The 25,768-nt window shown below is 39.7% G+C and overlaps 1 protein-coding gene across 1 annotated transcript in view; it reads right to left on the bottom strand.

Annotated features, from left to right (window-relative positions):
* SLC9A9 (solute carrier family 9 member A9) overlaps positions 1-25,768 on the bottom strand; it is a 3,618,317-nt gene that overhangs the window by 1,517,579 nt on the left and 2,074,970 nt on the right. The window contains exon 14 of the mRNA XM_044071972.1: positions 20,088-20,199. Coding sequence (XP_043927907.1) covers positions 20,088-20,199 — 112 coding nt within the window. The remainder of the gene's footprint in view (positions 1-20,087; positions 20,200-25,768) is intronic.

Genomic DNA, 25,768 nt, shown 5'->3' with positions numbered 1-25,768 from the left:
CTCCCAGATATGCTCAGAATTAATCCAAAATGATACAAAAATCGCTGAACCCACAGACATTGCCAACATACTGGCATACAGGTTCAGTGCAAATTTCTCCCCTCCCTCCCCCCCAAAAGGAGAAATATCTATCCCACCAGAGTCTAGTCTCCCAAACATCTCAGATGCCCAGGTAAGAGCTGCTCTATCTAAAGCAAAAAACACAGCATCAGTGGGACCGGACGGTGTCCCCGGCTGTGTGCTACACGAACTCAATGAGGAACTAAACCCACACATAAGGCTGCTGTTTAATCTTAGCCTTACTACAGGATACGTACCCAAAGAATGGTGTATGGCAACTGTGGTCCCACTCCACAAAGGCGGTGCTTCTACGGACCCTGGAAATTACCGCCCCATAAGCTTGATGAGCCTTGTCCACAAGGCTATGGAGAGGATCATAATGGAACTCATAAATAAAGACATTGGGGACCTACAGACACTGGATCCTACCCAATTTGGCTTTGTCAAGGGCAGATCCTGCCTCTTGAACTTGGTCGACTTTTTCGAAACAGTCACTAAGGCCATTGATGAGGGTAAGGCAGTTCACACAGCCTACCTTGACCTAGCAAAAGCGTTCGACACAATACCCCACTCGGGCATCATAGAAAAGCTCACCAGCTTAGATGTAAACCCATATGTCACAAGATGGGTTGCAATCTGGCTCAAGGACAGAACCCACAGGGTTAGAGTTGCTGGTGCCATGTCAGACTCTAAGCCGGTCACGAGCGGTGTCCCACAGGGCTCAGTCCTAGGCCCCCTCTTGTTCGGCATTTATTTTTCTGAAGTGCAGGCAAACATAGAGGGATTGTGGCTGACAAAATTTGCAGATGACTGCAAACTGGGCACCATAATTGACACTCCATCAGACACAGACATCCTCCAGAGAGGTCTCAAAGAAATGGATAACTAGTGCCAGAGCCATGGCCTTAAGCTAAATGCCAAAAAATGTATATTCATACCCTTTGGGAAAAACAAGGTAACCCCTAATTATCACATAGGTGGTAATCCATTAAACACGGAAGAAGTTATCAGGGACCTGGGGACCCAAGTTGACAGTAACCTCTCTTTTGACACTCACATTGCCAAAGTGGTTAGGAAGACCTTCTACATTGCCCACCTGATCATGAAGGGATTCACATCCAGATCAGGAGAGGTCATTGTACCCCTGTACTCTTCACTTATGAGACCAATGATTGAGTACAACGCCCCATTCGGAATGTACCTTACCCGACACCTGCAGCAGTTGGAAAGACCCCAAAAGTTCCTCACCAAAAGGATAAAGGGGCTCAAACATATGTCATACGCTGCCCGACTGAAGAAACTCCATCTCTATTCAGTCGCATACCGTCTGCTCAGAGGTGATCTGTGCCTGACATACAAGGCCATGTCCAACCCGGAATTAATGGACATGCTCCACCTCAAATTATCCAAATCCACCAGAGCCACGAGAGCAAGAGACTTAAACCTCAACACGGATATAAATAGGACGTGCTGGAGGGACAGATTCATCACCCAGAGACTCCCTACACTATGGAACAGAATCCCAGTCCAAGTGAGGCAGAGCCCCTCACTGACTCTGTTCAAGAGAAATCTTGACGAGTGGATGGGAGATCGTAGGTTTACCCCGGGAATCATCTCTGTGTCACTGCTGGACAGAGGCACAGAAAACTAATGGGTATAGTATTCTCATCCTAAGGGGTGGTGAAAGCCACACACACTCTGGCTAGGCTTATAAATGCCCTAGGGCAGATAGCCTAGTATGAACCTATGAACCTATGAACCTAAAACATTACATACTTTGAAATTCACATATTTTAAAAGTGTGACTTGTAGGATTCCACTATCAATCTCTGATGCATTAATTATGTAGCTGCTCCTGAGCAAAGATGCAAAATGTCTGAAATAAATCAGTAAAGATACAATAAAAGATGTATATCAAGTACATATACACACACACACACATACACACACACACACACACACACACACACACACACACACACACACACACACACACACACACATACATACAGCATTAAGAAAGCAAAAGCTATAACACCTATGCTTTGTAAACTAGGTAGAACAGCTGTAAGACTGTCATAACTTTCAACCACAGTTTTTAAAATTTCAATAAAGAAAGCGGGTCTCACTAATGATATCTACTGTAAAGGCTCATAAAGAAACACACAAAGAAAAATACTGTTTAACACATTAACTTACTTTTCCTCCACGTTTATGTCCTAATACAGACAGCAAAACTATATTAGTATCACTACTAAACAGAATAGGTGCAAATTCTTTAACTCACTATACTGCACCAGAAAGCAGCTTTGATAATCTATCCAAAAACAGAAAGCATGACAATTTGATCATACACTGGTATGGAAATAATTCTAATAAGTACAGACATCTATACAATGGCAAATACTGGCCAGAAGCAATGCTAGCTATGCTCAAAAGGGCAAAGGACACAGCTTCACATACTAGGTTACACCCTCATAAGTGCTACTATATGACGAAGGAAAGTAAAACAACTGACATACATTTTGAGGCTTACCGTTCTGGTCTCTGTAAGTATGACATTAAAGATTGTCAGATCCAATGGAGGAGCAATTACATGGAAGTCATAATTAAATGCTGGGGGCACTTTGGGAGAAGCAGACGATCTTTGATAAAATAAATTTACACCAAAAAAAATATGTATGACATACTCCATTGGTCCTGATGCCACAAGGTCTGAAAAACATGTTAGTAATAAAAGAATCCCAAATCAAATTTAGTTTCCTTCACTGATGTGTTACTACACAACATTTCATATATCAATATAAAAAAATTTCTAATATTACATGGATAACAATTCTAGTGACATGTTGAAAGGTTCAGACAAAGTATATTGCTGAAGGGCCATCTAGAATATTAGAAATGACACCCACTAGTATTGAGAATTTATTAGTTAGCTCTAGTAAGACTAGTATTTCCATACACCCCATGCATAAATTTATGTTCTCTGATCCAGTCATCAAATCTGGTTTCGAAAGCAGATAGAGTGTCACTTTGTTTGACATGTAAAAGGAGTTTACTCCAAAGGCAGCAAACATGCTGGGTTATGAAACTGTCATGTGAACTGGTGCTGCTGATCTTGTGGTGGAGGATGAGGGCTTTGGAATAAGTTTATATCACTGGTTTTGCAAAGAGGGAGAAGACTGAAAAGTGTGTGGACTTTCAGTGATCAGAAGTCTGAACAGAGATCACAAATCAGAAGTTGGCATAAGACAAAATAGCAGCACAGGGCTTTTAGTCATTCAGGACGGCCTACCTTGTGTAGTCCAGAAATCTTTGAGGTTTTTAAGTTAGTCAATGTGTTTTCTGAGGTAATAAAGAAAGACCATAACAAGAGCATGTCTGCATGTGATATACAGAAGTTACCCATACTTATCAGCTGAGCAAGGTAGATGGACTTCCTTACAGAAGTTATTCAATATCAGCCTCCAAACACGCTTTGTGTCGTTCAAATGGAGGACAGCAACAGTCATTCCCCTGTGCAAAGGTAGGGAGTCAACAGACTTAGGTAATTATAGACTCATAAGTCTGATCAGCTTTATCTGTATGGCTATGGAATGGGATCATTATAGAATTAACAGATAAAGACCTAGGCAACCTGCAAACTATTGTCTAAAGCTAGTTCAGTTTTGTCAAGGAAACCATTGCCTAAAGCCAGTTCAGTTTTAGCAAGGACAGATCCTACCTACTTAACCTGGTCTACTTCTTTGAGTAGGTTACTGAAGCAATGGCTGTGGGAAAATTGGCCCATAGTGCATATCTGAACATCATAAAAGCATTAAACATCATCCTACCTAATTAGGTATAGATGAAATATTCACCCACCTAAATGAAAATTCCTATGTAACTCACTGGATAGCAAACTGACTCACTGAAGGAACCCAATAAATTAGGGTGGGTGGCTCTACTTCCTTTAAAAGACTTGTCACTATCAATGTACCCCAGGGTTCAATCCTCATGTCTTTGACATCTACTTCTCAGGGATCAAAGCTAATATAAAGAGTTTATGGCTAACCAAGTTTGCAGATGACCATAAAGGTGGTCCCATCATAATCTTTACAGAAGGCAATAAGATCCTCCATGAGAGCCTTTCCCAAACAAATAGCTGGTGTCAAAACCATGGTCTAAAACTAAACACCAAAAAATGTATAATAGTATCCTTCAGCAAGTACAATGTCCACTGTAACTATTACATCAGCAGACCCCTGAAAATTTATCCAGAAGTCAGGGGCCTGGGAACTTATATAGACAGTGAGCTGTCCTTCGATCACCATGCATCCACTATTGTAAGAAGGTCCTTTATGACTGTGCAGCTTACTAGTAAGGATATGGTATCCAGGTCAAGGGAAGTGATTATTCTACTGTCTTTGGTACTTATTAGGCTGATGAGTAAAATGTCACCTTCTGTATGTACCTGTCCAAACACTTGACACCACTTGAATGAAAACAACACTTTTGCACCAAGCAAACCAAAGGCCTAAATCATAAAAGCAACACTGGCAGTCTCAAAACTCTGTCCTTCTTGGTAACTTGCAGGTTACTGAGGGGTGATCTCTACCTCAATTACAGACACCAAACTGACTCCATCCTTTCAGACCTACTGCACATCCATAAGTCCAATGGTGGCATAAACACCCACTCAAGAGACCTTAAATTCTTCTGCAAATTACATAAAATATGTTGGATGAGGGAATATGTATCAAAGAGAACACTATTTCTCTGTAATTGTTTTCATCTCCACATAAAGTACGTCTCTTACTCAAATCAAGTTTACTCTGGACTAACTGACAGTAAACCTGTAGCACACCCCTGTTTGACACTTCTGTCACTTACAGATAGAGGTAATACATAAATGTCTGCCTGGTTCTGGGCTATTCAAACTTAAAACACAATAGCCTTGGGTTATTTGTACTTAAAATGCAAAGGTTAAAAACCTCTTGAGAATGCATGGCTAGGCTTTTAAGGATCCTCATAGCTCACCTGTCTACAACTGAGATACAGTGATCGCAATAAAAATTATTTCAACATAGATACCCAAATCCCAAGTAACTCTTATCTGTTTTGGAGGTGGTACCAGCAATGCAGTAAGAGGAGTGGGTAATGCTTTCTGAAAGGTTTACTAAAATGCATTTTTGGCATTTAAGGTCAGCCTATGCCTGTTGCACTATGCAATGATCTCATCCAGGTCCTGATGGGGCATTGGACTGTCCAAGGGGAAATTGACCACCTCAGCCAGTTTGCAGTTATCATGACATTTGCTTTCATTTCTGAGAAGCAGATGCAGAACAGAAGAGGGCCCAGTACGCAGCCTTATGGAAGCCCACTGGAGTACATACCTCTCAACTGACCAGATTTTCCCAAAATGTCCAGATTTCTGCCTCATATTTTGGACTGTTCCTCGTACAATTTGTAGTTTGTTGGCAAATTGCTGAAGAAGTCACTAAATAATGAGGATCCTAGGCCTTACAGACAAAAAACTCCAGCTATTCTCTGTATCATATCGTCTACTAAGAGGCAATCTCTGCTTGACTTACAAAGCCATGTCTGACCCAGGTCTGTTAGAAATGCTACATCTAAAGAAATCCCAATCCCTCCACACCACATGCTCCAGAGACCTCAACCTCATTACCACAATCAACAAAACATGCTGGAGGGACAGGCTCATAACCTAGAGACTAACCATGCTCTGGAATAGACTTTCCATACATGTCAAGCAGAGCACCTCACTGACCCTCTTCAGCAGAAATCTTGATAAGTGGATGGGAAATAGGAAGTTCACCCTGGGGATCACTCCAGTGGCTTTCCTTGATAGAGGCACTGGGAACTAGCGTTGGACAGCACAATGGTAGGGCACTTCTATGGGCTAGGCCTGTAAAGGCTCCAGGGCCGTTAGCCTAGTACACACCTATGAACCTATATACACTTGCATTTCATACTTCATATCCCTCAGAAAATGAACTCTAACACAAATCCTGTTATTCTAGCAACTTTGCAAGTTTTAAAGAGTAATATTTAAAATATGTACCTAGTTTTGGGCCTTTGTCCTCCCCCATTATTTTAGGCTTGACCAGATTTCTTGTGCTAAGAAGCTGAGAGGTATGACTGGAGACACTCTTCAGGAGAAAGGCAGTAAGCCCTATGATAACAGTGTTGGTTCTAAACTGGCTATCTAATGGACTAAATACAGGTTTATGTTAAGTTGGCAGAGTTTATCTATGTTACCAGGAAGTAGGATGGTATCAAAGGTCTTGGTGAGGACAGCAGAAGCTGTATGAACTGTCAGGCTTTCATTCACAGACTCAGCAGTCCTTATACAGATTATATACAGGTTTATGTTAAACTGGAAGACGTCATCAGTGATACCAGAATTTGGGATAATCTCAAAAGCCTTAGTGAGATCAAAATAAACAACATGGCCTATCATGCTCTCATTCAGGGATTCAGTGACCCCTAAGTAGGCTACATACAGGTTTAGATTAAGATGAGTGAGCACCAAGGCCATTGATGAGGGAAAGGCAGTCCATACAGCCTACCTTGACCTTGCAAAGGCTTTTGACACAATACCCCACTCGAGTATTGTAGAAAAACTTACCAGCTTAAATGTAAACCCATATGTCACAAGATGGGTTGCAAACTGGCTTAAGGACAGAACCCACAGGGTTAGAGTTGCTGGCGCTATGTCAGACTCCAAGCCGGTCACAAGTGGTGTCCCACAGGGCTCGGTCCTTGGCCCCCTATTGTTCGGCACCTACTTCTCAGAAGTACAGGCCAACATGGGAGGACTTTGGCTGACAAAGTTTGCAGACGACTGCAAACTGGGCGCCATAGTGGAAAGTGCATCGGACACGGATATCCCTCAGAAGGGACTCACGGAAACAGATAGCTGGTGCCAGAGCCATGGCCTGAAGTTAAACGCCAAAAAATGTATAGTCATACCCTTCGGGAAAAACAAGGTAACCCCAAGCTACCATATAGGTGGCAATCCACTAAGCACAGAAGAGGTTATCAGGGACCTGGGGACCCAGGTTGACAGTGGCCTTTCTTTTGACACTCACGTTGCTAAAGTGGTTAGAAAGACCTTCTACATTGCCCACTTGATCATGAAGGTATTCACATCCAGATCTAGTGAGGTCATTGTTCCCCTGTACTCTTCACTTATCAGACCAATGATCGAGTACAATGCCCCATTCGGGATGTATCTCACCCGACATCTGCAGCAATTGGAGAGACCCCAAAAGTTCCTCACCAAAAGGATAAAGGGACTCCAAAATCTGTCATATGCTGCCAGATTGAAGAAACTCCAGCTCTATTCAATCGCATACCGTCTGCTCAGAGGTGACATGTGCCTGACATACAAGGCCATGTCCAACCCGGAATTAATGGACATGCTCCACCTCAAAAAATCCAAATCCACCAAAACCACTAGAGCAAGCGACTTAAACCTTAGAACTGATATAAATAGGACATGCTGGAGGGATAGATTTATCACTCAGAGACTCCCTATGCTGTGGAATAAAATCCCGGTCCATGTGAGGCAGAGCACCTCGCTGGCTCTGTTCAAGAGAAATCTTGACCTGTGGATGGGAGATCGTAGGTTTACCCTGGGAATCATCTCTGTGTCACTGCCGGACAGAGGCACAACAAACTAATGGGTACAGAATTTTTTCATATAAGGGGTGGCATAAGCCACAAAACTTTGGGCTAGGCTTATAAATGCCTTAGGGCAGATAGCCTAGTATAAACCTATGAACCTATGAACCTATATCTATGATACCAGCATTTTGGATGACATCAAAGGCCTTGGCGAGGTTAAGGTAAGCATTATGGACTGTCAGGTTCTCATCAAGAATTCAATTACCCTTTTGAAGACATCATCTTGGTTTAGTGGGAATGATCTGTTTTTTATATTTACAAACTGTTTTGGACCAGGGTTTGTAGGTCATTGTTTACCAGCTTCATAGGATCATAGGAGTTTACTAGGCTATCGACCCTGAAGTCATTTTAAGTCTAGCAGTTTCATCCCAATGTAATACCATAGATACTCTAGTCAATGCCCAGGAATGAATTTAGCAATGACTGCCCATGTGCAGCAAGGTTGTGGGTGCTATCTCTGGTAAGACTTTATGGTGCCCCATCCACTCCTCCAAGTTCCCTTTGAACAATGCCATAGAGGTGCTCTGTTTCACATGAATTGGTACCCTACTCAAAAGACACAGGAGTTACTGGGAGACAAATTTGTCCCTCCAGCATGTCCAATTCAAGTTGCAGGCCATATTTCGGTCCCTGATTTACAGATGTGCAGCAAACTCATTAGGTTTGGGTCTTAGACTGCTCTGTAAGCCAGGCATAAGTCTCCCTTAAGAAGTCTATATGATACAGAGTATAGTGACAGGGACTTTAGTCGGCCTGTGTAAGGCACGTGCTGAAGTCCCTTGATCTTCTTTGTTAAAAATCTCTGAGGTCTTTCCTATTGCTGCATGTGCTTTGTACGGCACATGCCAAAAGAGGCGTTATACTCAATTATGGGCCTGATTAGTGATGAGTATAGAGGTGTTATAACCTCCTATGATCTCAAGATGATGCCTTTACTAATCAAGTGGGCTATTTAGAAAGTCTTCCTTACTACAGTAGACACACAGTGGTCAAAGTTAAGGTCACAGTCAACTTGTGATCTCAGATCCCTTACCACTTTGTAGGTACTTGGGGTATTGCTGTTGATTTGATAGTGTGAAGAGACATTTTTTTTTGCTGAAGGGAATGATGATGCATTTCTATGCATTCAGTTTGAGACCATGACAAAGACACCAGTCGATCTGCATAAGACCCTCCTGAAATATACCAACATCATTTGGGGATTTAGTAATTGCACTTAGTTTACATTCATCCGCAAAGTTGGTCAGCCACAGCCCCTTAGTTTTGGCCTGAATATCTGACAAGTATATACCAAACAGTAGGGGGCTCAGCACTGACCCTTGTGGCACCTCGATGGTGACAGATCTGCTGGTTGATGTGGAGTCACCCACTTTGATAGTCTGTCCAGTTTGTGAGTCAGCTGGCAACACATCTTACAACAAAGAGGTTTACATTGAGTTTGCTAAGTTTATAAGTAATGCCTGAGTGTAGAATTGTGTCGAAAGCCTTTGCCAAGTCGAGGTATGCTGTGTGCACAGATTTGCCCTTGTCAATGGCCCTAGTCACATTTTCAAAGCAATCCATCATGTTTAACAGGCAGGATCTGCCCTTGACGAAGCTGAATTTGGTTGGATCCAGGGTTTGGAGGTCACCTATGTCTTTATTAATGAGGTCCTTGATGATACATTCCATGGCCTTACTGATGAGGCTGGTCAGACTTATGGATCGATAATTCCCAGGGTCTATTGCTAAACCACCTTTGTGGAGGGGAGTAACTGTTTCTGTTCTTCATTCCACAGGAACAAAGCCTGTGGTTGGGCTACGACTGAAAAGATTAATGGTGATGCTATATTTTAGCTTATTTAGAAGATAGCCTAGGATTCTGTCTGGTCCCATACAGGCTGTGCTTTTTTGCCTTGAACAAGGTTTCAGTAACCTGCTCTTCAGATACGTAGGGTAGGGGAAAGTTGGAGGCAAGGTTTGTGATAAGTTTGGAGGGGATATGGGAGTGAAACTTTCACCAAATCTATCTGCTAGCAGGTTTGCTATCTCTGCAGGGTCAGTGTGTGTGTGTGATACCATTATTCACTTGCCTTGGACAAGGTTTTAATGACCTGCTCTTCAGATATGTGGGGGGTGGTTGGGGGCAATGTTTTGTTTATGATACATCTGGAGGGGACAAGGGAGTGAAATTTTTGCCAAGTCTATCCTCTAGCAGGTTTGCTATCCTTGCAGGGTCAGTGTGTGCGATACCTCCTACCTTTTAGGCTACGTATACAGCTGTAAAAGGCCTTACAGTTATATTTGGCTGTGCTTGATACATTTTTCTTAAACAGGCCCTTAGAAGACTTGACATGTTGTCTTACTTGCCTGCTGAGGCTGAGCAGGGTGCTTTTCCATAGTTGGGAGCTCGCCTTTGTTTTCTTGGACAGCAACTTTTTGCATTTGTTGTAAAGTTTGTTGATGCTGGATGTCCACCAGGGTGGCTTGTTTTTACTTGAGGCTCTGGCTTTGATTCTCTCTGGAACAGCTGAGACTATACACGTATACAAGTGATTGTACAGGGCTTTAGTGTAAGCTTCAGTGTAGTAACCATTTCCAGATGGGGGTGGGGCTTGGAATGCATTTATACTTTCCCCTAGGAGGGTATAGTTTGCCTTGGTGAAGTTTTTTAGCCTGACTTTGCCCTTTGTGAGTTCTGGTGTTAGTGCCAGCTCGAAGATGACTAATTTGTGGTCAGATTTAACTAATGAGGGTCCAACAGTTGTGGCAGTACATCTGTCTGTCATGTTACTGAGGACCAGATCTAGTATGTTTGTTCCTCTTGTCAGGGTTTGAACAATTTGTTCCAGGGCATTTGAGTTAACAAAGTCAAGGATCTTTTGCATTAGTGAGTTACGGCTACAGTAGGTTTCCCATTTGATGGTGAGATAATTGAAATCCCCCATAGCCAGACTGTTCAGCAATATTTGGATTCACTCCAGTTTGATCAAGTAGGCTTTCTGCACATCGTGATCCATGGGTGGGGATTTATAAATGGCTATGACTCAAATGGGCGTCTTACCCACAGTAACCTGAACTTGGAGTAACTCCATGGAGTTGTCCAGTCTAACTAGACGGGAGGTGAATGTCTCTCTAATACAGGTAGAAACACCACCTCCTTTGGTTCTCACACATTTGTTCTGCGGTCTGAAGATGTGGAAGGCATTGTAGCCTTGCAGGGCCAGGGTACTCTCTGAGGCCTTGAACCAGGTTTCTGTGACTACACAGACATCTACATCCTTCAGTGACAGAAGTGCTTCCAGAGTTTGCAGTTTTTGATTTAAGCTCCTAGCATTTAGCAGCATAACTCTTATTTTGTTATGACTGGCAAATTTCACATTGGTAAGTTTGTTTTCGAGACCTTGCCTAAAAAAGGCACTATGGGGAGGCAAGAGCCTTTACCAGCAGCCAAAAGCCTAGTGGTGCCAGGTGCAAACCATCTCTGGCAAAGCAGTGAGGTTTGTCGACCACAACCTTCAGGCTGACAGACACCGGAAACCCTTTGAATGACACCAAAACTAAGCCAATTATTGAAACTGATCAGTTTTTATTTACACTGTGGCATCATTCTAGATGAGGGTAATATGCTGTTCAAGGCTAGAGACATACCTGCCTGGGATACATACTCAGAGTGTTAATCATGTCTCTCTTGATATAGTCCAGTGAGGTACGTCTCAGGTCATTCACTCTAACATGAACTATGACAGAGTCATAATGGTACTTGTTGCTGAGAGAAATGAGTGCATGTGCAATCTGACGAATCCTGGCACCGGGCAGGCAGCTGACTGTGACTTTCTCCTTGTCTAACCTGGTGCGTGGGACATCCGTGTGTCTCATTATGGAGTTTCCAATGACAAGAAAACATTTTTTTTTTACTTTTACGCTTTACGGTCTTGGTAGGTGAGACACTGGTGTTGCTGTGTGTCATGGGTGCTATGGGAACTGTGTTAGCTGTAGCAGTCTTGTGTTTTGGAGTTCTCTGGTGTTTCGGTAAGTTTTCTGAGAGAACCTCCGTGTATGTTGATTTATGTGTTTGATACGTACTATGTGCATAAGTAGTGGCGTGTGGGTTGACAACCTCTTCAGTGTTACTGCTTCGAGTGTGACAGAGCAGGGATTCAAGATTTTTGGTGTAGATACAGCTCTCGCACTCTGTACTAGAGTGAGTTACTAGTAGAGGATTGTCAGTGTACATGATGCAATTGCTACACTGCCTCAGGAGACACAAGCCAACAAGGCTGGCAGGAGAAACAGGGGTTGTCCAACTGTCTATAATGCTGGGTTGAAGAAATTTTATCACAAAGTGAGAGGGCTTTTCAAGACTGATCAAGGTGGTGCTCTGTAGATGGATATTTCTGCCTGGATTTTTTGCTGGTGGGTTAATAGGTCACAGTTCATTAGCAGTAATTCTTAGACTGGAAAAGGATGAGGACTACACTAATATGCTACAGCTGTGTCTAAGGGAAAAATTGTCGAAGTTATTTTTCCGGCTATGGTGCACAATTGCTCAGCAGTGCACAGTGCTGGGTTATGTGCAAACAAGCACAGACCCGCTGAAATGCCGGGCATAAATACCAGAAGCTAAAAACTTTAAAAAACTTTTAAAAAGTTCAAAAGGACCAATGAGGTGCTTACTCCAAGCCCTAGACCAACCACCTTTCACCACACAGGGGTTCCAATCAGCACACTTCTCTCACTAGAATGCAGAAGGGACCCTTCCAATCAAAGATGGCCTGGAAAATGTGCTCAGCCACTACAAACAGACCCAGATTCAGCAAACCTGTATGTGGACTATGCTATAGCTACTAGCTACACTACTTTTGGGTGGGAAACTCTAAAGAAATGTTTAACACAGTAGAAAAATAGCAGTGAGACACTAAAAAATGTTTAAATAGCAGAAAAACAGCAAGGAGACTCTAATGAATGTTTAAACACAAATAAATATGTTATTTAAAACACTGCTTGGCTGGAAAACAGAACAAACAGAACAGATTGCTTTGCAAACAGTGAAAGGCATCAGAATTAACTTAACAAACAGTGGAAATAGCAAAAAGAGCTTTGCAAACGTGAAAACAGCAATAACACATGATTTAACAGACACAGTAAGGCAGGCAGTTGCAGTACAACATTGCAGTTTAGTACACAGTATTAAAATACAGTACTAAAGTAGGCAGCAGACAATAAAAAGTGCAATAAATAGTATAACCAAGCAAAAAGACAGGCAACGTATGGTTTTTGGAAAGCTCAGAAGCCTCTAGTTGTCTGGTATCGCAGTTCAGAGCTGTGGCTGGTAGCCCACCTCAGGTCAGCTCAGTTCAAACAAACAGAGACCTGCTCAAAAGTGAGGTTTAAATACCGGAATGCTAAGAAAACTTAAAAAACCTTAAAAAACTCAAAAGGACCAATGAGGCTTTTTACTCCAAGCCCTAGACGTGTCCAACCTGTGGCCCCTGGGCCACATGCGGCCCTCAGAGCTCTTCCATGTGGCCCTTAACCTCTAACTGCAACATCGATGTATGCATTCCCTAAAACACTTTTTTTGTTTTGTGTTTTTCGCTCCCGTGACCTGTAACGCTAATGGTGTGCGCATGTGCCAAAGCACCCTTCTAGTTTTGTTTTTGAGCCAAAAAAGGGTCAATGTGTTTACGCCATTATTTTGCGCCGAACAATCAGTGTGTGTGTGTGTGTGTGTGTGTGTGTGTGTGTGTGTGTGTGTGTGTGTGTTCTCGCTGAAGAGGGACTCATGTATGGATTTGCCGCTGTTGCCTTTGAAAGGGACAGCAATTACCTGTGTTAATAGGTAAGTACGGAGTGAGTGAGTGCATGCACGAAAGCAGAATTGTGTGCATGAAAGTAGAAGAGTGTGTGTGTGTTTATGTGTGCATGACAGAGAGAGACGCATGCACAAAGAGGCTAACAATGATCAGTCTACCTACTGAACACAAACAAGTTAGCTCACAAATATATCATACATTGAGTGCACTTTCATTAAATTGCGGCTTTCCTGACAGGGAGAGTGTTGTATTGAACATGAACTCATACCTCTTAACTGTATGGATTTTCAAAGAATGTCTGGATTTTTGCCTCATCTTCCAATTTGTGTCTTTTGCTTAGGAAATAAAAGTAGTCATCCAAGGTAATGCAGTTCCAGGGAGTAAGAATGAGACAGCAGCCTAGGGTTAATGGGTCAGTAGTGGACTGACTATGTGGGACTGTAGCATATAAAGTTGTATTGTTTTTTCAGACAAACAAAAAAGCACCTAGTACTGCGTTTTTATTGGTGGGTTCTAAGCAGTGGTAGATTGGACAACAGTAAGCATAGCTTTGGCGGATCATCAATACTGGCAAATCAAGTGGGCACAATGTCATTTTTTAAATGCTGGAGATTTTAGTGTGTATGTGTGTGCTTATGTGTTGGGAGTGCTGCAACAGTAGATGATTATTAAAGACAGAGACTTACGGATTGTGGAGAATATGTTTCTTTGTTCAAAACCTAATACTTGGGTATGCATGCCAGAAGTAGATTTTTTAAGACATAGCTTCTTGCCATTTACAGTGGATGGATATTTAAATTTAACGGACAATGTATTAGCATGGTCCTGTGGGGTTCTGAAGGATGCCAAGTCTACCACCGCCAATGTCTTGTATAGTGACCTGGAAATGGATATTGGAATGTTACTGAAAAAATATAGTAAGTGGGCTTAGAAATATAGTTTAATTAAACAAAGTATACTTTCAATTTACAGGCCATAATTTAATTTATTTCAGGTAGCCCAGATACTGGTAGGTTGTATACCATTAGACTTAATTAGGGAGAGCTGTCATTCTGGGGAAACAAGCAGCCCTAGTTTCAATAAAAGCTCTGTGGTTGCTTGCAGGTAGGAAGTTGCAGGATGTTGATGCAATGTGTTTTATTTATTATTTTTAATGCATTTGTCATTTCAAAGCATGGTTTTCTTTGATGCAAAAGAAGGCAGGACTGAATGAGCCATATAATGTATAACTGACAATAATGGGATAGAAAGATTATAAGTGATGTATAATGTTTGCAGCTACAGTTGTTTCAATGGTGTCTGTGATGCATAATTATTTTTGGGCCTGTGTCCCACTTTTATTTTTTGCTTTGTCCAGATTTCTTGCTCTAAGGTTGAGAGGTATGGTTCCATACTAAATCAGAAGTTGTATATACCTTGGAAGACTTTTTGGTATAATTATGAAAAACAGAGCCTTTTTAATATCTCTGCTTATTTCCAATATAAACTGCCAAGTAACCTTGCAAATAACTTTCTTATTAAGCTACTTTACTTCTTTTGGAATTGACAGGTATGATTCATCTGTTCGGACATAAGTATAGAGTGCTAATGTGACTGATTTCTTGCAGCAGTCTGTGGTTTACATAATCATAATAACTTTTCTGTGTTTCTGGGTGTGTAATCAATTTAACAGTTTTAAAGATGTTTTCCAAAAATAAATAAATATATAATAAATAAATAATCTTCTCTACACTTTGAGCTATTGACAAAGTCTGGGAATTTGTTTTTTTTCAAAAGCGAAGGTCAGCATTACAGCTTAGTAAACTGTCAGTCTGTGAGTGACTTCTGCACAAATTAAAATGTCTGAATGTCAAATGGCTTTAGATTTGAGGGAAGTTTATTTTTATTTATTTTATTTTATTTTACATTTGTTTACCGGGAAAGTCAGACTGGACAAAGGTCCATTTTCATTGGAGGCCCGGGGAGAAAAGCTCCAAAAATAACACAAAACAATATAATACAATACATAGAGAGAGACAGCAAATTATGGATGTAATACTCATACAATATGGCAGGGATTACATCTCGTAACAGTGAGAATCATTGAGGTTCAGAATAAACTTAAAAACATTTTTTTTTAGAGTTATAATTACAGCAAGGCAAATATCAATGAGTAAAGTTTTTAGGAGAAAGCTATTTGTACATAGCTGAAGCTCTGAAACAATATTTTGGTATGGATTAACCTGGGGATTGACACAAGTTATATGTTTACACCAGTATGTAGCATTATAGTTTATGGTTTTCTTATTGATTTACTTTTTGACGAGCAGTTGTTTGTTGATTTATTGATGGTCCTTTCGGTGGTGGGAAATTACATTTTTTCAGATATTTTGACTTCCAGACAATTTCATTCAGTGAGTGGGTATCATGTGATTACTGAGGTTGCCTATTTTACAAGTAGGCGCTTTTGTGTGTGTGTGTGTGTGTGTGTGTGTGTGTGTGTGTGTGTGTGTGTGTGTGTGTGTGTGTAAGAGAGAGAGATTTAATATGTATACTGAATATATTTTTGCAAATGGAATTCTTAGTTAAACATGCCCCTCTTCTTGGGCAACTAGACTTGAGTAACCAATATTAGATCTTAGCCATCCAGCTGGGAAAGGTTAGTATGTGGATTTTCCATCTGGTTTGATGAAGGCTATGCTACTTACCCAAGGACTACATTTATGGCTATCCATCCAGCCATCGTGTTGCTGAACTACATTGTTTGATAATGAGAGGAACTTTTCACAGAAGTTGAAGGTTTTTGTGTCAAGAACCTGTCCATAAAAAGTGACTTGTTTATGTTGCAGTAAAAGCTGTGGTCTTTGTAGTGAGCATTTTACGTATAACCAGTATTTCTGAGGTAGAGAAAGTCTCTTAAGGCAGGATCCTTCTTAGCCTGGAAAGCAAGCCAATGATGAACTTTATAGGGGCCAGTGAGAGACAGAGGAAAGCAAGAAGCTTTTTAATCTGTTTGGATAACTAAGTCCTTTGACCTTTTTTGTCAGAAATGGTTGTAGTCTTTCTTTTGGCAGGGTGTTTTGCTGAGGCACATGCCAAAAGGGGCATTGCACTCAATAATGGCTCTTGTAAAGGAAGAATACAAGGATGCTATGACCTCCTTGTCCCTGGATGAGGTACCCTTACTATTGAAGTGGGCCATGTAAAAAGCTTTCCTTACAACGGAGACAACGTGGTGGTCAAAAGTCAGGTTTCTATCAAACTGGGTGCCCAAGTACCATACGACTTATTGCGTGCTTACAACATTGTTATTAATGTGATAATTTGTGGGGACATCACTCTCCTCAAAGGGGATGATGATGCATTTTTTGGCATTTAGCTTGAGGCCATATTTCTGGCACCAGTTATTTGTTTGGGTGAGACCCTCTTGTAGCTTATTCAGAATTGTTTTATTAAGTCAGTAATGTGAATTCTTTACTTTATTGCAAATTTGTTGGGTTATGTTTGTGGATGATAGTATTGTAGGACTGCTGATGTTGACATTTTACATAGTTGGACTGCTGGAATGGTTTTGCCAGTGAGAAATGCTAGTGCTGTAGTGAATATCTGTTTATTTGTAAAAAAAAAAAATATATATATATATATATATATATATATATATATATATATATATATATTAACTAAGATGTTAGAGTTAACTGTTAGATTAGAGAATTAGAATTAGAATGAGAATTAGAATTTTAAGGCAAATATTAGGCATTTATTCCATTTATTCATTGTTCAAATGCACCTACAGTACAGCCAGGAGGTCAACTGTGGTCTTCCGGAGCAACGAAAGAGTTAACTTTATGATATATTTTATATGCGGCCCCAAGACCATTTCTGTTCACTCAATGTGGCCCCAGCAAGCCAAAAGGTTGGACACCCCTAGATCAACCACCCTTCACCAGACAGGTTCCAATTAGCACACTTCTCTCACTAGAGTGCAGAAGGGCCCCTTCCCATCAAAGATGGCCTGGAACATGTGCTCAGAATAAACAGCCACTACAAACATATCCAGATGCAGCAAACTTGTATCTGGACTATGCTACATTAATTTAAGCAGGAAACACTAAAGAAATGTTTAACACAGCAGAAAAAACAGCAGTGACACACTAAAAAAGTTGTTGTGTAAAACAGCTTGGCAGTTTTACACAACTTAAATTACAGATAATGCCTGTGAGGTTCTTCTGCAGTACTGATCTTCAGTTGGCACCAATCATCTGCAGTACTGATCTTCAGCTGGCACCAATCATGCTACAGTACTGATCTTCAGCTGGCACTAATCATGCTGCAGTAGCATGATGAAAAGAGTGAACGCTCTTTCATCGTACCGATAATATCGAAATAACAAAAAATGAACACATGGAAGAGTGAATTTTTTCCCAGGGAAAAAGATTTGCTGCGCCGCAAAAAAAAAAGTTTAAACACAAAATGAAGTGGGCCACACACCCCCGTACTTAAATATACCAACTCCAAGATCGCACCATAGTGGAGGAAATGGCAAAGTCCCAAAGACGGGCCACCGATATTTTTCCCTGGGAAAAAAATTGATGTTCTGTGACTTCGTTTTTTTCTCCTTTTGACATTATCAGATCGATGAAAGAGCATTTGTTTTCCTCATCATCCGATAATGTGATATAAATCCTCATTTTGCAGTACTGATCTTCAGCTGACACCAATCATGTTGCAGTAGTGATCTTCAGCTGGCACCAGTCATGCTGCAGTACTGATCTTCAGCTGGCACCAGTCATGCTGCAGTACTGATCGTCAGCTGGCACCAATCATGCTGCAGTACTGATCTTCAGCTGGCACCAGTCATGCTGCAGTACTGATCTTCAGCTGACACCAATCATGTTGCAGTACTGATCTTCAGCTGGCACCAATCAAGCTGCAGTACTGATCTTCAGCTGGCACCAATCCTGCTGCAGTACTGATCTTCAGCTGGCACCAGTCATGCTGCAGTACTGATCTTCAGCTGGCACCAATCATGCTGCAGTACTGATCTTCAGCTGGCACCAGTCATGCTGCAGTACTGATCTTCAGCTGGCACCAATCATGCTGCAGTACTGATCGTCAGCTGGCACCAGTCATGCTGCAGTACTGATCTTCAACTGGCACCAATCATGCTGCCACTGGTTTTCTCTCGAGAGTGACAGCATTAAAGAAAGGTATTTTGAAAGGTAAGGTACATGGTTAAGGTTAGGGTAAGGCAGGGTTCAAGTTAACTGATATTAGTAAGGATGGTGGGGGGGTTAAGGATTCTAATAAGTTACTGTTGCCTTTTGACAGAATGATTAAGAACTGTTTTCTGAACAGTGCAACCAGTTACACAACCTGGACTCTAAGCAGCAAGAGCTACATGAAAAATGAAAACAGTTGAATTTGTGACCTGAGCAGAAAGGGCTTTGTTTTATGACAACTTATTCAGAGAAACCCCTATGAAGGTAAAGGTTAATGGTAATACCAAGGCGAAGAGTACCATGTCCCCTATGCAGTCTTTTAGTGTGGGAAGCAAGGCCATACAGCTACATTTTGTAAGGACAGCAGGCAAGAGACACCCACCCAAGCAAGCAGAGATAGAACATGTTATCCAGGGTGATGGTGCTACCATGATGTTGGTGGGAACAGTCGTTGTCTACTCTGCAATGGCTAAATTAACCAAACACACACTAAAGGTTCTCTTTTACTGGTACACTTTGAGCAACTAGAGTTAACAGCTGAGGGGGATGGGTTGGTTTCATTGGGGTTTTTCACATGCATGACATATGTGCTTCCTCACATTATGTTTTCATTTTTAACTGGAACTTCCAAGTGAAAGTGCACATACTTATTTAAGTGATACAGAGAATGAAACTGGGCAAAAACCTTAAATACATATGTTAAAAAACTTCTGTTAGTTCTAGTTTCTACTAGTACAGAAACCTTCTTCCTAATCAAGCAATGAAAAAAAATCACATTTTCAGAAGATTCGAACAATGTAAACAGTTCAACAGCACACACAGCAAAATATCTGGGAAAACTAACAAAAACAGAGTTCAATATCTAGATCCCACGATGTGAGCTCAGCAAGACACTGCTATGAAAACATATAAAGCAGCCAAGCATAATGAATTATACAGATGCGCATATTACAACAGCTTTTACACTTGTTATTTCAAAAGGTTATAGAAAGCATATTAAGAGCTTCTACTAAGCTGTCATTAGTCAGTTTCCACCAGTGACAGCTTTTAAAAACCCGATCAACACCCTGCTCACAGCTGATTACTTAGTCTGGATTTGGGTTTGTAAAATGCCTTGGGTCTTGCAACACTTCAAAACTGACCTAAGACTACATAACAGAATTGTATTTATTTATTTATTACTTATTAATTGACATTTGTTTACTGGGAAAGTCCGACTGGGCACAGGTGCCTTTTTTCAGTGGGGGCCCTGGGAGAAAAGCTCCAAGGTATCATTTAATGCAATCAATACTTACAACAACACATTTTATAAAACAGTTTTAATGAATAAATATTTTACCTGAAAACATCATCATGTGTTGAAAGTTGCAAGGAATCTTCTGTTTTCGTCCTAAGTTGAGAATAAATGACAAGGGATATATATTGCAAGCTCTGGCTACAAAAATAGCAACCTGGCCAGAAGTTGTGATTAAGGAAAACAGCAGAATGTTCAATAATGTCAACTAAGCATTGCTTGATAAGCAGTTTCCTTAAACAAGGGTCTATATTAAATCAGCGAACGCTTAAAAAAGCGAACCTGATTTATCGACCCCATGTAAGCAAAAGCTTACAATCCAGAACACTTAGAACAGCGATTTGTTTTCCCCAGGGAAAAAAATCGCTGTTCCAAAAAAGAAAAAAACTTTAAAACATTACATAAAGTGGGAGGCTTCACCCCCCCCCACACCCCCGATGTGGGGGGCTGTGCCCCCTACCCCCTTACTTAAATATACCAACTCTGAGATTCCACTACAGTGAAAAAAACGCCAAAATAACGAAGGCGGCCAAGCGATTTCTTTCCCAGGGAAAGAATTTGTTTATATGCCGTTTCGGTACTTTGCCATTTCATGCATTCAAGTTCGATCAAGATGCATTTGAACGAATGCGTCTTCGATCATATAATAGGGAACCTTAAACAATATTCTTTAAACTAGTCCATTAGGTAACTGAATGGTATTTTTGTTGCTTTGTTTGTGACACAGCAAATAGCAAAAAGATTTTAAGCAGTAATATTTGAAATCAACTTTAAAGACAAGATTCTACACTGGATTTAATGATGTGGAATGCAGATTCTAAGCATCTGTGTATTGAACAGGGCATGGGTTACCTCTTACAGATCAAACATACATGACATCGAAACTGCAGGTCTTGCTATACCTGTAGTGTTGCCTGACTCATTCATTAAACTAAACAGGGCAGCCTATTGAAATGTTGACACTTGAAATGTTGAACGTCAAACAAGCCAAAAAAAAAAAAGCACAAAAGAGCAAATTTTGAAAATCATTCTTCTCCTTTAAATTTATTTTTCCGGTGTTGAACACCTCCATGTGGAAGGCAAGCCCCCCCCACACACACACACACACACACACAACTTACTAAATATACCAACTTCAAGATAGCCATACCTACAAGAAAAGAGAATATTCTGAGAAATGGTATCTCGGACTTAGTATATGTGAGCCCATTCTTTCAGCCATTCAGTCTCTGTATTTCAGGACTTGCTCTAGCAGGTCCTGACAATTCAAATGTGTGTATGCATATCCATGCATGTGTACTTATGCACATATTTACGTGTGTGTGTGTGTGTGTGTGTGTGTGTGTGTGTATGCATATCCATGCATGTGTACTTATGCACATATTTACATGTGTGTGTGTACATGTACAAGTGTAGATGTGTATGCACACATCTGTGGGGACATGCATGTGTACGAATGCATGTATACATGTGAGCAAGCAGAAGTGCTTGTATATATGACTGTGTATGTGTACATGCATGCATAAAAGGGCAGTTGTGTGAGTGAGTGGGAGAGACAGAGCACATTTATGTGTATGTATGTATGTATATTTGAATGTGCACTCGCATGAGTGCATGTATTGCACAGTTACAGTTCACCTCACCAAATCAACTAATATTAACTAAGTGAACTTGTATGCTTTTATATCTACAACGTATGTTGCCAAATGTCAGAAATGTCAATGTTGGGAACATCAACTTTCAGTATGGTGTGTGAGGCTTGTTTGTCTTCAGATAAGTGGTGGTGTCTACTAATGCTTTCACTTTGGGATGTTCTGAAAATGTAATCATTAGAGGTAAGAGTATGCTTATGAGTGTTTGTGGGTTTGGGATAAAGGCTAAGTAAGAGCTGAGATTTAGTGTTGTGCATATGTGATTAGATGGTTATGTGATTTGAGTGTATGTGTTAGTGCTTGCATGTGTCTGAATGTATGTGTGTGGTGTGTGTGTGTGTGTGTGTGTGTGTGTGTGTGTGTGTGTGTGTGTGTGTGTGTGTGTGTGTGTGTGTGTGTGTGCGTGTGTGTAAGAGTGGGTGTCCTTTTTGTGATTTATTTATATTGGTAGTTATGTCCTACAACATACAGGACTTTATTAAGGTATATTATACATCATAATTTATTTAATCAGACTTATATCCATATATTAAAATGACAATAATCCCGATTGTTTAAAAATAAAGAATGTGTATCTGGTACTCTTAATGACTGGCTTAACTTCATTTCACATTGATAGGTGGAAAAGTGGCTCCTATTTTAATATAAGACAATTGGTGCAGATCTAAGAGTCAATTATGGTTCTCAAGTGACTTTCTGTGACAGACTATTGCTTCAGTGATGATTGGTTTAAAAGTGACTGCTTTAAACCTCTGCACCAAAATAACTGGTGTTACTGTTTGAATTTGTGACTGGTTGAAAAGGAATGTTTTGGTATGTTTTTAAAAAAAGATGATTGGTTCAAATGAAAGGCTTGCCAAGTGACATGTTTTAATCTATCTTATTTAAGTTTTAAAGTTTTAATTTGTATGTATTCTGATGAAGTTTTATAATTTAACAAAACAAAAACACTAAAACTAAACCGTTCATTGGTATTACTCACATTACTGTGATACTAATTAAGAGTCATAGTTGGAGTCTCTGCGAACAGGTGGTGTTCATTTTTACTAGTTTGTCTTCACATTTTTCACTTCTTTGCTTAGTAATTCTTATTAGTTCTTAATCGTATCACTTTCTCTTTTATTTCTACCTTGTTTTTAAACACCATTTTCATTTTATCTCATTTACTAGCTACAACGTCTTAAGATATTTCTGTCTTCACTAATAACTTGAATAATTTCCACTACCCATTCCTTAAAATTTTCCCTTTTTTAACAGGTAGGCAGGAAAGTGTCAGTGTCTCATTTTACTTCATTACCCTGCATTTTTATTTTATTTTATTAGTGCATGGTTTAAAACAGTTACTGGATGTGTGTCAAAGCTTTCAATTAAATACAAATATTCATGTGAAATACAGTTTCTATTTAGTCTATCTCACTGATCAATATTAGCCAATGTCAGGCTCAGCCCAGGATAATATGCAAATTCCGTCCAAGCTTCTACTACTAAATTCACATCTTCCATACCAAATACTTTCATAAAGTTTCATCAGAAATCTACCCCCTTTGTTATAATTTATCTTCTAGGTCCCTCTGATACACCCTCACTATTCCAAATCAAGTTCCAGTCCCCAGCTATAACTAATATTCCCTTATGATAATTTCTCCTCAGAATTTCTTAAGCTCCACAATAGCAGCTTTTGGTGGAATATAAATGCATACCAACACAATCCTCTTCCCTTACCAATAGCCCCTTACTATCACAAATCTACTATTACTGTCTTTTTTCCTCTTCTATCATTATCGGTGCCTCTTTAGCAATTAGCGTATTTACTCCCCTTTTACTTTGTCCCTAATATTTTGCTGAATATCCATCCTGAAATCCTTTATTTGTCAAATTCATAGTCATTTATTTCCAAATGTGTCCCCTGCAGCATTGCTATTTGAATTCTGCATTTCTTAATCCTTTTTGTCTATATATGCAAGATCATTTTACTTTCCAAGATAATATGGACAGCATAGCCATTATTTTGTCTATTTTCCATTATAGTAGGTGGTATAACATGGTTATCCACTTTGTCTATTTTGATTTCAATATTATAACATGTATTTTTTGCATTTTACATGTATTATTTTAAATAATTTTCTTTACATACTTAGTAAATCTAAGTGACAATAATTTATTGGTCATATTACAAATTATTACACATGTTTTGTTGGTTCAATTTTAATATTATGTACAAGTTACAACTTGTCTTAGGTCTTTGACAGTTCTTTAGCTTTGTTTTGTTATGTGGCAAAGTGAAAGTTAATTAATTATATATATATATATATATTTTTTTATTTATAGACAATTTTAAAATATTATATAATATTGTCCGGATCACATCATGTAAATATTAGCTTTCATCCTATATATAATTTAATCGCAGTAGTGATCGGTTTCCTAATGATGTATTCACACTTTATAGTTCAGCAATTTTCAGCTTGAGATGGTTGCTTTTTAAGGTTGTCATGGCTTTTTTGACAAAGTAATAATGCACTTTAATTCGATTGGTTCCATGCATTTAATTATGGAGTATAAGATACTTTCTTTGTAACCCAGGTGTTGTCTGAAGAAGGCGGGTTATTTGAACTTGCCGAAAGCGCTTACGTGTATTTGGTTTTATCTGTGGAGTATTTAACCTGTGTTCCAGCTCTCTTATTGTGTGCGATCCGCTTTTTTAATAGTTTACAGCATAGCCATTATGATTAAAAGCTACTGCTCCCACCTATTACACGGCAGTTTTTTGAATGTATTTCCAGCTTCTGTACTACATGAGCACACTAATTTCTGGCAGGCTGATCTTTTGTACAGTTGTTTATTCTCATCTCCATTTGAATCTATGTCACATTTTTCAAGACTTTTTGTTTTAATAAAAATCCTCAAACAATACATTTTTAAAACATCCCATCACCAATTAACTTAGAAACAAAATGCACAAAACTATGTGCATCTTCAAAAACTGAAGTTTAACCCTCCAGATAGGAAAAAATGCCCCAAATCAACAGATGCGCCATAGCATTACCAAACATAAAATACGGTTACCAATGCTATAAAACTCATGCTACAGCCTGTGTTCCTACTTACACTGTTTGCTGTCACTTCACTACTTATTTCTATTCCCCACCCAGAAGTGAAAAACAGCATGTATGCTTTCAGAAAACATTAATCTGTAACCCTAAGAAAAAGTATACTGGCTATCTTTAAGCAAAACTAAACTGTACACTGTTCCATTAAATCCATTAAGACATTTAGGATGCTAAGACGGCTGCTATCTCTAATTCATTTCCCATAATTTTAAACTTTGTTTTTCACTGAACTGTTTATACCTTTAAATTCTGCATTTCCCCAGGGAAGGGTTAATTGCATGTTCCTACAGACTGCCCATTTCTATGGAAATGTACTCAATAATGAATGCTTTTAAATTTCATCCAGAACAGGATAAATAGCTGCTTTCAGCTGCAGACTTTTTGACTTTTAAGGAACATTTGCTAATGGGAAAAAAACAAGTTAATATATTTTTGCAGTTGTAAGAAGCTTAGCAGTTTCCACAGCTTTCATTATTTTGTCTTATTTTTAAAGTCCACTTGCTTACAAAGAAACACTTATGTCATAAGCAAAAGGCATTAATCTAGACATTCATCCTAGTAAAAACAAGAGAAAATACCTTAATTCTAAATATAATATAACTGGTGCAGTTTTACATCCCCACCCAAGCAGCCAAAGATCACAGCACATTAGCATTAAACTTGCTTTAGCCCAGCCTTTCATCTCCTGTTACATTCTAAAGCCTACATTCCTTACAACTGAAAAAGTACTTGTTTACTTTAATATCTTTAACATATACAACTGTCACTGAAAAAACCTCCATACATGCACACTTAGTATATACCTGAATATACACTACATAAAATTGCTTTACTATATACAACATGCAGTTTATATCATGAAATGTTTTACAGAAATACTATTACGAATAAAAACTGTTTTCCTTACAGTTACTGTTTCCTCTTTTAGTGCCCTTCTAAACTTCAACAAGATAAAGTGGGGTAT

This window comes from Protopterus annectens, chromosome 5.part0 (genome assembly GCF_019279795.1).
Source record: "Protopterus annectens isolate FY-2018-M chromosome 5.part0, PAN1.0, whole genome shotgun sequence".
NCBI lineage: Eukaryota > Metazoa > Chordata > Ceratodontiformes > Protopteridae > Protopterus > Protopterus annectens.
The sequence above is the reverse complement of the archived record's forward strand: the minus strand, read 5'-3'. Positions and strand labels throughout refer to the sequence as shown.